The sequence below is a fragment of the Chaetura pelagica genome, unplaced genomic scaffold (genome assembly GCF_000747805.2).
Source record: "Chaetura pelagica isolate M959 unplaced genomic scaffold, ChaPel_1.0 scaffold2, whole genome shotgun sequence".
Lineage (NCBI taxonomy): Eukaryota > Metazoa > Chordata > Aves > Apodiformes > Apodidae > Chaetura > Chaetura pelagica.
In genome coordinates this window covers 5,881,988-5,898,409 of record NW_009952796.1, presented here as the reverse complement: position 1 = coordinate 5,898,409, position 16,422 = coordinate 5,881,988, and the positions used below count along the sequence as shown (strand labels likewise).

Here is a 16,422-nt window from a genome sequence, read left to right as displayed (position 1 = left end):
TGGGAGTCCAGATGGGCCTTGTCTTCCTAGTAGATTTATCTTTCTATACTGTTGCTGCTGAACAGCTGTTTTCCATTAGAGGAAATAATGTTTTTCCTAGTTAGTGGTTTCTGTGCTTCCTCTGAAAATGGCTGCTTGGTTCCTATAATCAATCTCATCTCAAGTACTTAATTCCATCCAGGCACTCTTGCTCAGCCACAGCTGTAGCAAATTCTTAGTCTTTCCATTACATGACATAGATTTACCTGAGCATTTCTCTTCCTGCTTCTAACTTAGCTTTCAAGAGATTTAGCTCACAAAGCATGCAGGGGTTTATTACAATTATCTATGCCATTGCCTTACATGAAAGGCTAGTTAGAGGGCCAAGTCTACTCTAGAGCTAGATCCTCCCTTGCCTGGGTGGAATGCAAACATCTCCCCTGCCTTCATGATGATGTTGGTGGACACGTGTGTGATGTGGATCTAAGTGTTCATGTTACCATCAGTGCATCTGGCAGTAGTTGCAGTGCTGTTGTTTTAGACCCAGTCCCTTGGCTGCTGTGCTTTTTTGATGCCTCAAGTGATAAAGCTTTGGATGCAGTTTACCTTTATATTAGCTCTGCAGGGCTCTGCTCAGCTCCCATGACTCACAGGAGACACAAAATCCAGCCCTTTGGCTGTTTGTGGGCTCTGTAAGAGGGGATGTGTTAGTTTATAGATTTATGATTGTTGGGGATGTGTTAGTTTATAGATGTTAGTGTTTATGTGTTAGTGCTTATATATGCTAGTTTATAGGTTTATGTAACTTGCATTTAGTATCATCGAATGCTTTGGGTTAGAAGAGACCTTAAGGATCATCTAGTTTCAACCCCCCTGAATGGACCTCCCACTAGACCAGGTTGCTTGAAGCTCCATCCAACCTGGCCTTGAACACTGCACTGTCCATCCAGCAGCTTTCTGTGAACTGTCACAGCCACACTCAGGAAATATGTCTTCCGAATATCTAATCTCAATCTACCCTTTTCCAGTTTCAAACCCTTCCCCCTCGTCATCACTCCATGCCCTTGTAAAAGACCCACTCCAGACTTCCTATAGGCCTCTTTCAGGTATTGGAGTATAGTGTTGTACAGTTGGTATAGGTGTGCACAGCTCTTCTGCACATCCAAGTTAAATGGCCCATTTTACTTTTACACATGATTCTTCTGTTAATAATTAGGTAATACATATGGATGGTACTCAGAAAGAAAGTATTGGTCCCAAAGGTTTGGGAGCTACAAATCCATTACAAGTTGTTTTTCACTAGGTTATTAATCTTGGCTTTGTGACTCTCATATTACAAAGACATGATCAGCTTTGAAGTCTGTCTTCTCTCTTGCAGCCCACCTTGAATTTTCTTAGTATTTGGCCTTGTATAGATGTAGCTACAGCTAAAGGTGAAAGTACTTGTAAGCCCAGTACAGAATAGAAATCTCCATACAAAAATCACTTCAGGGCTTTCACACCAGTCTGTAGCTTTGAAGAGCCTTCAAGAGTTCAGCTTGCAGATAATATTTATATAAAGTTGGGTCTGCTAGCTCCATGGTGAATAAATAATGTGGAATGTATCCATACATCATTTATAGGATCTTTGGTCCTTGAACTAGGTCTAAAACCCATCAAGTTAAGTACAAGTTAGTTTGACCTGCAGCGTGTACAGTGAGTACTGTCAAGAGTCCAGAGTTGAATTTTTAATTTTGTTGAACTTTTTTGTGTTCAGATGGTCCTTAACTATGCAAAGATTTAATGCATATCCAAAACTCTCCCAAGATCCATCAATACACACAAAAAAAAGCAACATATAAATATCAGTGGGTAAACGCAGACAACTAAAACATTTTTCAGTTCTTTCTGGAGCAGCATGTTTCCACAAGATTTTCTTCTCATGGCCCAGGATAGTATTCTGGGCTGTGGTATGAGGTTCAGGATATGTTTCCAACCATCCTGTACTTGTTTCCACTATTGAAAGCACATAGTGCTTACCCTGGTGGGTCTGAGGCAGTGTGATATAGTCAATTTGCCAGGCCTCCCCATACCTGTGCTTTGACCATCCCCCCTCATACCACAAAGGTTTCAACAGTTTAGCTTGCTTAATTGCAGCACGTTTCACAGTCATGGATAACCTGTGCAATAGTGTCCATGGTTAAGTCCACCACTCAGTCATGAACCTATCTGTGTATGGCATCTCTGCCCTGATGACCTGAAGTGTCATGGCCCATCAAACTAAAAAATGCTCACCCTTATGTTCCCAGTCCAAGTCTATTTGGAACACCTGGTTGTGTCCGTGTTCCTCAGTGGCTCGACTCAGGCACGTGTGCATCTACATGACACACTCTTACAACCAGTTTCTCTATCTGAGCTGCAATGTCTTTCCACAGCTCAGCAACCCAAATAGGTTTACCTTTTTGCTGCCAGTTGTTCTGCTGCCACTGCTTTAGCCAACCCCACAAGGCATTTGCTGCCATCCACAAGTCAGTGTAGAGATAGAGTCTCTAAAGCCAGCTGGATGGCTTTTACCTCTGCAGATTGACTTGATTCATCACCTTCAGCTGCTTGTGCAACTAGTCTTGTAGGACTCCACATGGCAGCTTTCCACTTTCGGTGGTTCCCTACAAGACAACAGGAGCCATTAGTGAAAAGAGCAAATTGTTTCTTAGTCTCTGGTAGATGATCAGATGGGGGAGCTTCTTGAGCCTGTCTCACCACTTCTTGTGGTGACATTCCAAAGTGTGTGCTTTCTGGCCAGTTTGTAATTGCTTCTGTGATTTCCTGGACAATTAGGGCTTCCTATTTGAGCTTCCTGGATAATAAAAGCAGTCCATTTACTCCAAGTCACATCAGTGGCATGATGTGATAATAGAAGTATTACTCTGGAACGTAAAGCTCAGTACTGGTAGTCTGGGCACCAGGAGGTGCTGGGCTTCAGTGCCAATCACTTCCGAAGAGGCTCTAACTCCTTCGTATGCTGCTAGTATCTATCTCCTTTTCAGTTGATGTGTAGTTGACCTTGAAAACTCCAGTTCCAGAATCCCAAGAGTTGACCTTGAGTCTCCTCTGGTGCTTTCTGCCACAGGCTCCAGGTACGACCGTTGTGCCTGGCTGCGGTGTAGAGCACATTTTTTATGTCTGGCCCTGTTTGAACTGGTCCAAGGGCCATTGCCTGCACAGTCTCCTTTTTAATCTGCTCAAAAAGCTTTCTGTTGGTCAGGACCCCATTTAAAGTCACTTTTCTTTTGGGTCACCTCATAGAGAGGTTTCACAATATGGCTGTAACCAGGAATATGCATTCTCCAGAAACCAACAGTTTCTAAAAAGGTTTGTGTCCTTTTTGTTAGTTGGTGGGGCCATAGCTTTTATTTTGTTAATCATGTTCGTTTGAATCTGACAATGTCCATCTTGCCATCTGATTCCCAGGAACTGGATCTCTCATGTAGGTCCCTTGACCTTGCTTCTTTTCACAGCAAAGCCAGCATCCAGAAGAATGTGGATTATATTTTTATCTTTCTCAAAGACTTCTTCTGGTGTGTCACCCCACATAATGATGTTGTTGATATACTGCAGGTGTTCTAGAGCTCCACCTTCTCCAGTGCAGCATGGATCAGTCCATTGCAAATGGTTGAGCTGTGTTTCCACCCCTGGGGCAGTAGATTTCAGGTGTACTGGATTTACTGGACTCCCCTCCAGGTGAAAGCAAACTGTGGCCTGCCCTCTCGTACTGGAGGAATAGAGAAAAACGCATGAGCAATGTCAACAGTGGCGTACCACCTGGCTGCTTTTGACTCCAGCTTGTAGTGATATAACCTCATTCACACCACGATAGTCCACTGTCAGCCTCCACTCACGATCAGGCTTTCGCACTGGCCAAATAGGACTGTTGAGTGACTCCTGCTCATCACTCTTTGGCTCTCCCGCTGCCAGATCAGCTTATAAATAGGGATCACAGAGTCTCTGTTGATGTGATATTGTTGTCTATGCACCATTGAAATGGCAATTGGCACCTGCTGATTTTGGCCTTCAGCAACCGCACTAAAGATGGGTCATCTGAAAGGCCAGGCAAAATATGCAGCTGTTCAGTGTCCTCAGTCTCTAAAGCTGCTATACTAAAGGCCCAACAGTACTCTTTCAGGTCATGGAAATATCCTTTTTTGAGATAGTCTATGCCAAGGATGCAGTGACTGGGCCAGTCACTACAGGGTGCATTTGCCACTCTTTACCAGTGAGGCTCATATTGGCCTCCACAACAGTCAGTTCTTCAGATCCTCCCGTCACTCCAGAAATAGTGACAGAGTCTGTCCCTTTATGATTTGATGGCATTAGGGTGCACTGTGCACCAGTGTCCACCAAGGCTTTATACTTTTGCAGTCCTAATGTGCCAGGCCACCAAATCCACACAGTCCAGTAAACTCGATCGTCTCTCTCCTCCCCTGGCTGGAGGCAGGGCACCTCTAATGTTGAACATTTGAGGCTGAAGCACCATCCTGGTTGAAGGACCAGTCACTGGAGACTGGTGCAGCCTTCTTGGAAGAACCATCTCCTGCATTTGTCCTATTTAGCAGCTCTTGTACACGTATCTGGAGAACAGCAGTGGGTTTATTGTGCCAGGTTCTTGTGTCCTTTTTAAAGTAATTGCACAACCACCACCAAAGGTGGTGTCAAAGTGAGTCCTGTCTCTCTTGCTGCTCTTAATGGCTGCAACACGAGGCCAATTGTCTCTAAGGAGATACTGGGGTTTACCTTCCCTTCTGTTTGGCATCTTATTCCTTCTATCAGTCATTTTTTCAATGGCTGAGGGGTAGAACTGGTGGGAATCATAAAACATTCCTCCATACTGTTGTGCTTTAAAAGCCACTTCATGCACAGTTGGTCCTTTGTAGTCATCTAAATATCCCATGAAGGAGAATATATGGGCATGTGGTGCTGGTACAGCCTGCACGAACCTCTGGAGCATGGACATGTCACACAGAACATCATCAGAATTTGTAATCCTGTGGTTATCATAGCTCACCTCTCACACAGCTAATTCTCTCAAATGTGTGATGGCTCTCTCTCGGTTCCATGGGGTGGTATATCCTGTCTTACTACCAGTTGCTCTATCAGTGCCAGCATCTCTAGCCAAGGATCCCAATTGCTTGGCTTCTCTTTCATGCAAGTCATAGGTATTAGCCCCACTATCAAAGCATCAGTGCAGCCAAAAGAAGCAGCTCACACTTTTATTGCAGGTGAAGTCTCTTCTGATGAGGTGTGGTTCCTTTAGAGCATTAGAGAGAAAGGTTGGACAAGCTTGTCATTGTCATCTGCTTGAGAGTGGCCTGCTTTTCTATCTGCTTGAGAAGGGCCTGCTCTGTTACCAGTTTTAGAAGAGTCTACTTCTTCGGTTAGTTCTTTTACCATTGCTTTTAAAATGGGGTCCTCTACTGCTAAACCTGTTCTTGTGGTTTCGGATGGCTGTTTCTTTGCTTTGCTCTTGGTCACAGGATTAACTTGGTCTTTGCAGCAGTAGCAGTGGTGGCATCAGCCTTGCCTCCACTTGTGCAGTGAGTGGAACAACATCTTGCTCTACACATCCACAGTACATTACAAACATTTAGCAGAAGCATCCCTACTGAAACAATTACATTTAGATCAAGAGCTGGGAGATTCAGCCTGAGAGAAAATGGAGAGGTAAAACTGAACCTGCTACTGCCATTACCAACATAGACCTTTCTGTTCACATGAGGATTTGTACTGTACACATACAGTGTCACCATACAGATCAGTATCAAAACCCCTGTAATCACTACATAGATTATTACATGGTTGATTATGGCTATAGTCCTTTCAATAAACCAAAAAACAATAACAAGACCAGCTACACAGAGCAGTATTATCCTGGCTGCACACCATATGTATGACAGCATATTGGGAAAAAGGTCCAGCAGAAGCATTGTAGAAAGTGTTCAGTTTTCAACCCGTCAACATACTTAGCAGAAGCATTGCCCTTAGCTATCTGAGGGATTCCTCCCATCAGAGATGGAATTTTAAACATTCACCAATTAGTGAGAATTTATAGCCTGGGCTTAAGATCAAGCCCCACGTGCGCCAATAAGTTATTGTCACGGTTTCACTCAGGATCTGCAGTTGAACCAGCGACAGCAATGCTCTTGTTCCCTTCCCTCTCCCACCCAGGTAGGGAAGGTGAGAGAGAATAAAGGATAGAGACTTTCTGGATTGAAAACTAAACTAGACAGCTTTAATTAAATCCTAATGATAAAAGAAAGTATGTACAATTATATACAAGTATGTTCAGGGATGTGCAAAAGCCTGTGGCCTCCTCCTACCCCCAGCAACTCCCACGGCACCTCCTGAGCTGTAAGCAGTTCTGAAATGTCCCAGAGCTGCTGGAGAGAGCAGCAGAGCAGACAGGAGCTGAGGGGAGAGTTGTGAGGATCAGGAATGCACAGGCCTGGGGATCAGTGGTGATGGAGAGATGGAGTCCTCCCCAGATGCTGGCCATGGATGGAAGACAAGGGAAGAAGAAGCAGGAAGGGGCTTGACTTCCATGGTCCCTGACTTTACACTTAGCTTGCATAGATATAGGGAATGGAATACTTTGATCAGTTTTGCTTTCCATCTAGTCCACTCCTCCCTATGGTTGCTCCTCTAGCATCTGAGGCTGCAGAGCAAAGTGACCTTGGCGTCTCAGCAGTAAAATAAGCATTCCAGTGTTATCAATCCACTATCTGGAAAACTTGCTGCTAGTTAAAAGAGAGCTCACTGAATGAATAAAAAATCACTGAAAAGAAAATTGGCTTTATCCTGGCTCAAACCAGGACGACGTTGCTTTTAACTTAGTTGCTTTTTTATTTAATTTTTTGTTGATGAATACAAAGCATCTTTAAACCTCTTTGGTTTTGACTCTTGATAGTTGTAGGGCAAAGTTGGATGAAGGTGACTAGGTTGTACCTAGAGACACAGATGATCTTATGATGTATTAGTAATTTTATTCAGTTTGCTTCTTTGCCAGCCTGAAATGTATGGGTACTGAAGTCATTGAGGAATGCATCTTACACCAGATGAATATTAAACTTCTAGCCAAATACTTAGTACCCTATTTTGGTGTTGCCTTAGCGTGCATGCTTAGCTTTCTGTTGTAGTATTCCTTTGTTTATATAATGTTTTTTCAGTAGTATGTACTGTTCTGCTGACAGCATTCTTCAATCCACAGAGATTAATACCAAGCCATTCTTCAAGTGGTCAGTCCTACCAGAATAGAGAGATTTGTTCCCTAGAACCTTTATAGGGAATACTGCAGTTGTTTCAATGTAGTGAAATCCTGTTTCAGTTGTTTTTAAATCTTTATCAGATTGACCTACAGAAGATGCCATTGGGAAAACTGAGCAAGCGACAAATCCAGAGTGCATACTCAATCCTTAGTGAGGTACAGCAGGTAAGCATGAAAGGGATGTTGGAGCAAGAGGGGAATTCAGATGTTGTTCTGGGGTGGGGTGTAGTGGAGAGCCATGTGTGTAAAGATCTGTGCTCTCTCACGATGGAGGAAAGGATGTGGCTTCCATAGATAGCTAGTTACTTCTCTTCACTGTTGTACCAGTTTGGGCACTACTTGTATCTTTCACACTTTTGTAGTACTAATGTCAGGCTGAGCCTGAAATAAATGCCAGTCGAGCAAATTAAGCCAGTGTCTTGATCTAGTAGGGAGCTGGTGTCTCCACCCCAGATAAGTTTGTTTGAGGATGAGAATAAAGGTTAAATTGTCACAGGAAAGGGTTTGACTTGATAACATTACTGTATTTACACAAAATGACCTGGACCATTCCAAGAATCACTTTGTGGTATTTCCTGAACAGCTTGCAAAAGTGTACCAGCATACCCCATTTTTTGTCATGAGCTCCCTGGCAAAGCATAAATATGGGAACCGTTACTGCAATTGTTAGAGCAGACCAGAACCTTTCCAAGAACATGCACCCCTTCTACGTCAAGAAGCTTTTATTTTGCCTTCCAGAAACATAATCCCCATTAGCTTTTTCTCGTACAAAAACTGTGTATTTCTGTGCAAGTATTGTGACTTACTACATGCAAAAAATTTAATAGAATTGCCCCTTTTAGTTCTGTGAGTTTCAGCATGAACACTATTTTTATTGCTGCTCCTGTTTATTAGTCCTCCAGTATCTTGTGTGTGTCTGTTGTGATGGAGACTTAATTTTTCTCAGCAGTTTTTTTTGATGCTTGTTGTCTGTTTAGGCAGTTTCAGACAGTGGTTCAGAATCACAGATCTTGGACCTCTCCAACCAGTTTTATACTCTGATTCCTCATGACTTTGGGATGAAGAAACCACCTCTCCTAAACAACTTGGAATACATTCAGGTATTGACTGGAAACGGTATCTTGCTTGCAGGCAACAGGTCTAATACCAAACATCTAACACAAAGAATATATATGAGGTTTTACGACTTAATTTAATCTCATGCTTTCATGAGGTTAAACTAGTTTTTCTTCAGAATATAGTTTGGTTTGTTTATGTGCATATATATATATACACACAAAAGGTGTTAGAAGATATAGATGTTACATATTATGGCCTATTTATATATATGTATGTGTGTGTATTTTAGTAAATTTAAGTATAAATTAAAAAAAAAAAAAAGACAGTGCTGTTAGATGGCAGTGTATGGCCAGTGATTCACATACACTTTTATAATTTGGAGTATTTCAGAGTTATTCTGAACATGTCAAAAGCACAAGTAAAATGACCTGTTTAAATTCTTCAGGCTAAAGTGCAAATGTTGGACAACTTGCTTGATATTGAGGTTGCTTACAGCCTTCTCAGAGGTGGAAATGAGGATGGAGATAAAGACCCAATTGACATAAACTATGAAAAACTTCGAACTGATATTAAGGTAAAGGAAATAAAAGGAAATTAGTGACTGTGAATACAAATTGCTGTCCTGCTCATTTGGAGTGTAACAAATCACTCAGACTGTAGGTGGACACATGTTTTGGCATGAGTTCAACGAAGGACCACTGAGATAGTTAAGGGACTGGAGCATGTGTTGTACGAAGAGATGCTGGAAGAACTGGGGCTTTTTACCCTGGAGTAAAGAAGGCTCAAGGGATATCTTATCAATGTCTATGAATACTTGATGAAGGAAGAGAGTAAATAAGACAGAGACAGACTCTTTTTGGTAGCATCCAGTGACTAGAGGCAATGAGCACCACAAATTGAAATACAGGAAATCATATTTAAAGAAAAGAAAAAGGTTATATGGTTGTGTTCGGTTTAGGGTTTTTTCTTTGTGAGGGTGGTCAAACACTGGAAAACATTGCCCAGAGAGGCCATGAAGGCTCCAGTTTTGGAGGTGTTGAAAGCCTAACTGGACTTAGCCCTTGTCAGCCTCTTCCAGTTGACTGTGCTTTGAGCAGGGGAGTTAGAAATCTCAATTTCCAGAGGTGCCTTCCCCTCTCAGATATTCTGTGACTGAGTGCTGTCTGTATACTTGTACATCACCTTTAGCTGGGATTAAGTTTCCACATGAATGACAAAGGAGACTTTAACTGGAGCGTTGCAAGCATGTGGTGGATGTCACCATGTTAGAAGAAGCCTGCTATTGGTATGCTGACAAAACCTCTTGTTCGCTTCTTTGCAGGTTGTTGACAAAGATTCAGAAGAAGCCAAGATTATTAAACAATATGTGAAAAATACTCATGCTGCTACTCACAATGCATATGATCTCAAAGTTGTGGATGTAAGCTGGGCAATACTGGGGTTTCTAAGTCAATTTACTCATTCATGGTTTCCTTTTATTTTTGAGTAGCTTATGTATTTTCCTTTGTTGGAGGGATGGTTTGATAGACCAATTGCTTTAGTAGCATAGCAAAAGACTAAGCAGAGATGAGTTTAAGCTTACTGAGATGTCATTTGGTTATGTTTCTATTTTAATTTAACTGACCTCAAAAAGGATGTGGAGGTGTAATCATCTTCTAAAACTAAACCTTAGTTTATTGAATGATTTTTCAGAAAACTGTGGTCTTATGAAAATGAAGAAGGGAAGATGGAGAGGTATACAAAAGTATTGTGTGTTCAGTGCTGCCTCTTATTTGCTAGCATGACAATAGCACACTGCAAATACTAGATCAATTTTCTGGCAGATTAGTGTACATTCCAAACCGGATTATTTTTATTTCCCTATAAAGGTAATTATTTTCTTGGTTGTCCTTTTTTCTCCTATCCCTTTTTGAATCAAAGATCTTCAGGATTGAGCGTGAAGGAGAAAGCCAGCGTTACAAGCCCTTTAAGCAGCTTCACAATCGCCAGCTGCTGTGGCATGGTTCCCGCACCACCAACTTCGCTGGGATCCTCTCGCAGGGTCTCCGGATAGCTCCCCCCGAAGCTCCTGTGGTATGTTAAACAGATATCTCCTCCAGCTGTCTCCATCCCTGTACCCAGAGATGGCCACAGTCAGAGACAACCTAAGTAGAAGAATTCACGTGTGGGGAGGGCTCAGCATTATCTCTCAGCATGCAGGCAATTTGTGTGTCCAGAGGGGTTTGCTGACTGGTGTCCACAAGAGCTTTGCTCTCTGGAGAGCCTGGCCAGGTAGATAAAGTGCTGCCTTTGTGTTATTGTCCCAGTCTTTCTTTTTTTTTAATTATTTTTTTTATATTTATAAATAAATAAATAATAATTTAAATTTATTTTTTCCCTGCTTGCAGACTGGCTACATGTTTGGGAAGGGCATCTATTTTGCAGACATGGTGTCCAAGAGTGCTAACTACTGTCACACATCTCAAGCCGATCCTATAGGCTTAATACTACTGGGAGAAGTTGCCCTTGGAAATATGTAAGTAATTTATGAAGACTATTTCCCGAATATGCTTAATGTGTCGTTGTGGAAGGTGATAGTAAAATTGTGAACCTTTTCTTCAGTGTGAAGAAAGAGCACTTTGTATTACTTTAGAAATAAGATTTACTTTTACTTAAAATGTGATCTACTTAGTGTTGAAAAAAAAAAATGGTTTTGCAGGTCTAGAATCTTGTACTAAATGTCAATATCATAGAATCACTTAGGTTGGAAAAGACCTTCAAGATCATCAAGTCTGACCATTAACCATACTCTACCAAGCCCAGCACTAAGCCGTACTCCCAAGCACCACATCTAGATTACTTTTAAACACATCCAGGGATGGTGACTCAAGCACCTCCCTGGGCAGCATGTTTCAATGTCTGACAACCCTTTCAGTGCAAAAGTACTTCCTAATGTCTAGTCTAAACTTCCCCTGGTACAGCTTGACACTGTTTCCTTTTGTTCTATCACCTCACTTGTGAGGAGAGACCAGGGCCTACCTCTTTACAACATCTTTTCAGGTAGTTGTAGAGAGAAGTGAGGTCTTCCTTCAGCCTCCTTTTCTTCAGACTATACATTCCCTGTTCCCTAAGCCAGTCTTCATAAGACTTGTTCTCAAGGCCCTTCACCAGCTTTGCTGCCCTTCTTTGGACATGCTCCAGCACCTCCATGTCTTTCTTGTAATGAGATGCCCAAAACTGGACACAGTATTTGAGATGTGGCCTCACCAATGGAAAGTACAGAAGCACGATAATAGAGTCACTGAAAGTTAGGGGTTGGAAGGTATCTGAAAGATCATCTAGTCCAGCCCACCTGCCAGAGCAGGATCCCCCTAGAGTACCTTACACAGGAATGTGTCCAGGCAGGTTTTGAATGTCTCCATTTGAATACTCCACAGCCTCTCTGGGCAGCCTGTTCCAGTGCTCTGTCACCTTCACAGTGAAAAAAGCTTTCCTAATGCTTATGTGGAACCTCCTGTGCTCTGGCTTGCACCCATCACCCCTTGTCCTATCATTAGACATCACTGAGAAGAGCCTGGCTCCATCCTCCTGACAGTCATCCTTTACATACTTGTAAACATTAATGAGGTTGCCCCTCAGTCTCCTCCAGAACTGGATACAATATTCCTTAGAATTAGTAACTGAGACAAAGAAGGAAGGCTGTTGAGTTCCAGAAGAGTAGACCCTAAATTAACTCACCATAAAGTGAAGTCTGAAAAAAAAAATTTAAAAAATGACTGAGATAGATTAAGATGAATGTAAAATGCTATTGTGTGTTCTTTGTGCTGTCCAGGTATGAGCTAAAGAATGCTTCTCACATAACAAAATTGCCCAAGGGAAAACACAGTGTGAAAGGTAAGCATTATTAGTTGTCATTGGTAATCTGTTATTGATGGTGCACGCACTCTATGAACTCTGCTTAGCAAAGAGAACTTAAGCGTTCCCTGTTGTATTTTCTTTAAGAGGTTGCTTAATGTTGCCCTATCATTGCATTTGTATATGTGTATATAGTGTTTTAAGATGGGAGTTAGTACACTTGAAATGGTAAGACTGAAGTTAACGTGTTGCCTGAAGTTCAGGAGGAAACTGTCATTAATATGACGCAAGAGAAAATATAAGATGTATTCTCCAACTTCTTACACCATTTCATCGTAACAATACTATATATTTGAGTAGATGAGAGGATGATAGATCAGAAGAATAATGATTCATCTTTCAAAGTGCTTTAGATGTTGGAGAGAAGGGAAAATTGGAGAATAAAAGTTCAGGTGGAACAGCTGTTCTCATTACACTTCTATCTGCAAAAATATCAGTAGTATTGCACTGAATAAGATGAGAGAAAAGACTTACCTCTCTAATTTAAGCAAAAGAAATAGTAATTATGACTGTCTCCTTTAGCAGGATGGGAGAGTGGAGAACAGTAGCATTCAGTAACAAGTGCCTTTTCTTAAACTAATCATTTTGAGAGGCTTAAAAAAAATATCAGTTGCCTAAAATAGAATTAAATGTGATTTAGCATCTTTTTCAATATATACTACTCCCACTATTATGGATGTCAAATTGGGTTTGCATTGAGCGGTTTAAAGAGAATAAGAATTGGCTTGTTATACTTCTTTGAAAATGCTGCAATGTGCATGTTTTCATCAGTGGACCTAGCATTTGAGAGCTGGAAGTCTGGTCTGGTTTCGCTGATATCATACAGATTAGACAATTAACAGACAAGTCTAAAATTCTTATTTGTAATGTAGCAGAGTACAAATACCATAGGCATGGTGATGCTGAATTGAATAAACAAAATAAATTCTGTTTGTTCATCTAAAGATACTTTTGCACTTGTTCAGCATTTGAAAATATATGTGAAGTAATATTTGGCTGGCTGAGTAATTTTCTGTATTTGCAAAGTCTGTGTTTGCCTTATAGATTTGTAATTAATTTTTTTTCTCTTTCTAGGTTTGGGCAAAACTGCACCTGATCCCACCGCTACTACCACCCTTGGTGGTGTAGAGGTTCCTTTAGGAAATGGGATCTCAACAGGAATTAATGATACCTGTCTTCTGTATAATGAGTATCCTTTGGTGTGATGTTGGCTGCGTGTTGTGCTTGAATGTTGCTGAGTTAAGCAGGACCTTGCTAACATCAGGCAGGATATTTGCAACACTGTGTTTTGTTTCTTTTAAATCTGCTTTGGAGTACTCACAGACAATTTGGAGTCTCCTCCAAGATTTTACAGTTCTCACACTTAAATTCTCATTCTGCAAAAGGGCAGCAATACATATAGCAAATAGCTGTTGCCCCAGCAGGATTCAATACCTAAAGGCATTGGAGTGGCCAGGGGCTACTGCCCAGTAGTGTCTTGCCCAGAGATGTGCCAGGAGAGGAGGAGGGGAATGCAGCTTATGGTTTCACATCACTCCAGTCTGGTTTCTTCCTCATATTGCTGTGGCAGGCCAGCATGAGAGACAGGACTGTGGCTTGGAGTCTCTCCTCATGCAGCTTCTTTTTTTGTTCCCCAGACCCTTTGCAAGTATTGAGGTAAACCTCAGATGCCTATCAGTGATAGAGCTGTTCAGCCTCTTTCTAGGCAGAAGTGCCTCAAATGAATGTGTATTTAACATTGACAATAGGTCATAAGAATAAGTGATGTCTAAGGTCCCAGATCAATCTCTTCACTGCTGGTGAACCAAGTAATCCATTAATACAGACTGTGGGAGTGCAGAAACTCTTTTCTCATGATAAGCTATTTTCCTCTTACAGGCAGTGTTGGCAACAGAATTCATACTAATAGTATTTGTATCTTGAGTTTTCTTACGTATAGCATCTGTCTTGGTTAGATGATAAAATATAATAACAGCTAATTGAGGTAACATGATGTGCATTCCTTTTGTTTTACACTGTTTAATGGGGATGCTTTTCACCTAAAATTAAGGTAAGTTTGAGGACTAAAGCATTGAGAAACAAATAGGTGAGCTGGGACTGTCTTACGAAAAAATCATGCAGTGCAGTCATAGAATGTACAAGCACTGCCACTGATTGTAGAGGTCTTCTCTGCAATTCAGTTTGGGTATTTTTAGTGGGAAATTAAGAGGACGTTAATTACTTTGTGCTAGAAGGTAGCAGTAGGTCTACAGTTATAATTGTAGATGCCAGGTCTGTTACTGCAGATCTCATCTAGGCTCTGTCACTCCCCAGTGCAGATAGCAAGGGAGATGTTGTGTGTTATGACTCTGGCTGACAAAAATTAATCTGCAAGAGCTACAGCTCCCTATCTAAGTCAGTTTGCCTACTTGTCACTCAGGGTTCCTGCTGCAGCATCTGTAATTCTCCATATGACTGTTAGTTGCTTGTTTCTAACTATTTTATGAAACAGATTCAAAAAGTCAAATTTGCAGTTTGAGCTGCTAGAACTGCTTAATTGCATCTCTATGGTAACTTAAGTTCAAAGGTGAAGTTTGACTGTGGCTTGAGTTTTTTCTGTGTTATTAATATCAACAACTGTAATTATTCCTTAACGTGCTCCTCAGGTATATTGTGTATGATGTTGCTCAGGTAAATCTGAAGTACCTGCTGAAACTGAAATTCAACTATAAGACATCACTCTGGTGAATAGTAATTAGAAGCCCTATTAGAGTTATACCTTAGTTACACTATAGCGTTGACTTCTGACATACTTACACATTGACTTATCTTACCAAGATATCAAGAACTGAACTGCAGAAGAGGTTACTAAATCCTATTTAGCATGACACTTAGTGAAAGCATTATATCAATGTGTGGCAGCACATGAACATAATTCTGATGAGAGTGAGTACCTGGGTTTGTTTTATACCACTTCTAATTTGGGGCTTAAAAATGTTTCTTTTAATTGACCAAACTGTCAAACAAACAATGAAAAAAAAAATCAAGCTTGTGTTTTTAGCTAAACAGAGTTGAGGAGTAGCAGGAGAAAAAACTTGAGGATGTTTTGAGGATCTTAAGCTTCCCTTGTGTTTAAGATTCCCTTTTTCAGTTTTCATTTGAACAAATGATAAATGTGCATTTATTTTGAGGTAAAAAATAAAAGCTAGTTTCATACAGCTTTATGTTTCAAAACTTCCAAGTTGTTTTCGTTTTGAGTCATGATTTTTAAATGTATTTGGTAGAATGTTCTTATACATGATACTTCTCTCTGAAGATCAAATGCCAGATACTGAAATCTGTAGTCACTTTTCAGTAAGTCATGGTGAAATTAAAATTTGGACTTTTCACTGGGACTTCATCTGTCAACAGCTGTTGTGGTAAACAGAAAATGAACTTGTGGCTGTTTTAATTTAGTATTAGCCCCAATAAACCTCCTTTAAATATCTACCTTCAGTGTGATGTAAGTTGGTTGTTGTAGACTTAAGACCTAACAAAGCTGTTGAGTTTGGGCTCAAACTTCTCCCATCATGACCTAGAGTGAGGTCTACTGCCACTCTGTGAGTAGTGTTGAATTCTCTGTCTTGAAACATCAATATAAACTAACAATTTCAATGTTTAGTAATGTTTACAGTCAGTAAATCATTGAGCAATATGGGAATACTTGACTATAGAGCAACACTGGTACTTTTTCTTCAAAAATTAGTGATTTCCCTGAGCTATTGGGGCAAGTTGGCCAATCCCCAGGGACAGCTCTGCATTGGCAGTGCATTCAGTATCTCCTTCGCTATGACAGTTCCCTTCCCAAGAAGGGACAGTTCAATCTCATTCTGAAAGTTGCAGCTTCAGTCTTCAATAAGCTGCATGGAAACAGCAGATCTGTCTCCTAAAATGTCGTGTCCCAGTCCCCTTTGAAAAATGCATTTGAAGCCAAAGCAGTTGCTTACAGTACAGCTGTTTCCAGGACCCCTGAAAGACAGGAGGATGAGGAATGGCACATGGAAAACTAGGTTGCTGTTGGGAAAAGAAGGGCTGGGTAAGTCATATGGCTCGAGGACAATTCCACACAAGACAATTTTTGGTGCTAATGGATTTTGAGAGGAAGTGAAGTGGCCCTTGTCCTTCAGGTTCTTCAGTAGCTTAACCAGTTTAATCATTGTTTTGCTTCCAACAGA

At 41.1% G+C, this 16,422-nt stretch overlaps 1 protein-coding gene across 1 annotated transcript in view; it reads left to right on the top strand.

Moving 5' to 3' along the window:
• PARP1 (poly (ADP-ribose) polymerase 1) overlaps nucleotides 1-15,425 on the top strand; it is a 43,934-nt gene extending 28,509 nt beyond the window's left edge. Inside the window, exons 14-22 of the mRNA XM_009994780.1 lie at nucleotides 7,358-7,441; nucleotides 8,254-8,376; nucleotides 8,781-8,909; nucleotides 9,657-9,755; nucleotides 10,256-10,408; nucleotides 10,723-10,850; nucleotides 12,147-12,208; nucleotides 13,304-13,418; nucleotides 14,875-15,425. Of these exons, the coding sequence (XP_009993082.1) occupies nucleotides 7,358-7,441; nucleotides 8,254-8,376; nucleotides 8,781-8,909; nucleotides 9,657-9,755; nucleotides 10,256-10,408; nucleotides 10,723-10,850; nucleotides 12,147-12,208; nucleotides 13,304-13,418; nucleotides 14,875-14,956 (975 nt within the window). The 3' untranslated portion in view covers nucleotides 14,957-15,425. The remainder of the gene's footprint in view (nucleotides 1-7,357; nucleotides 7,442-8,253; nucleotides 8,377-8,780; nucleotides 8,910-9,656; nucleotides 9,756-10,255; nucleotides 10,409-10,722; nucleotides 10,851-12,146; nucleotides 12,209-13,303; nucleotides 13,419-14,874) is intronic.
• Nucleotides 15,426-16,422: the final 997 nt, after the last annotated feature.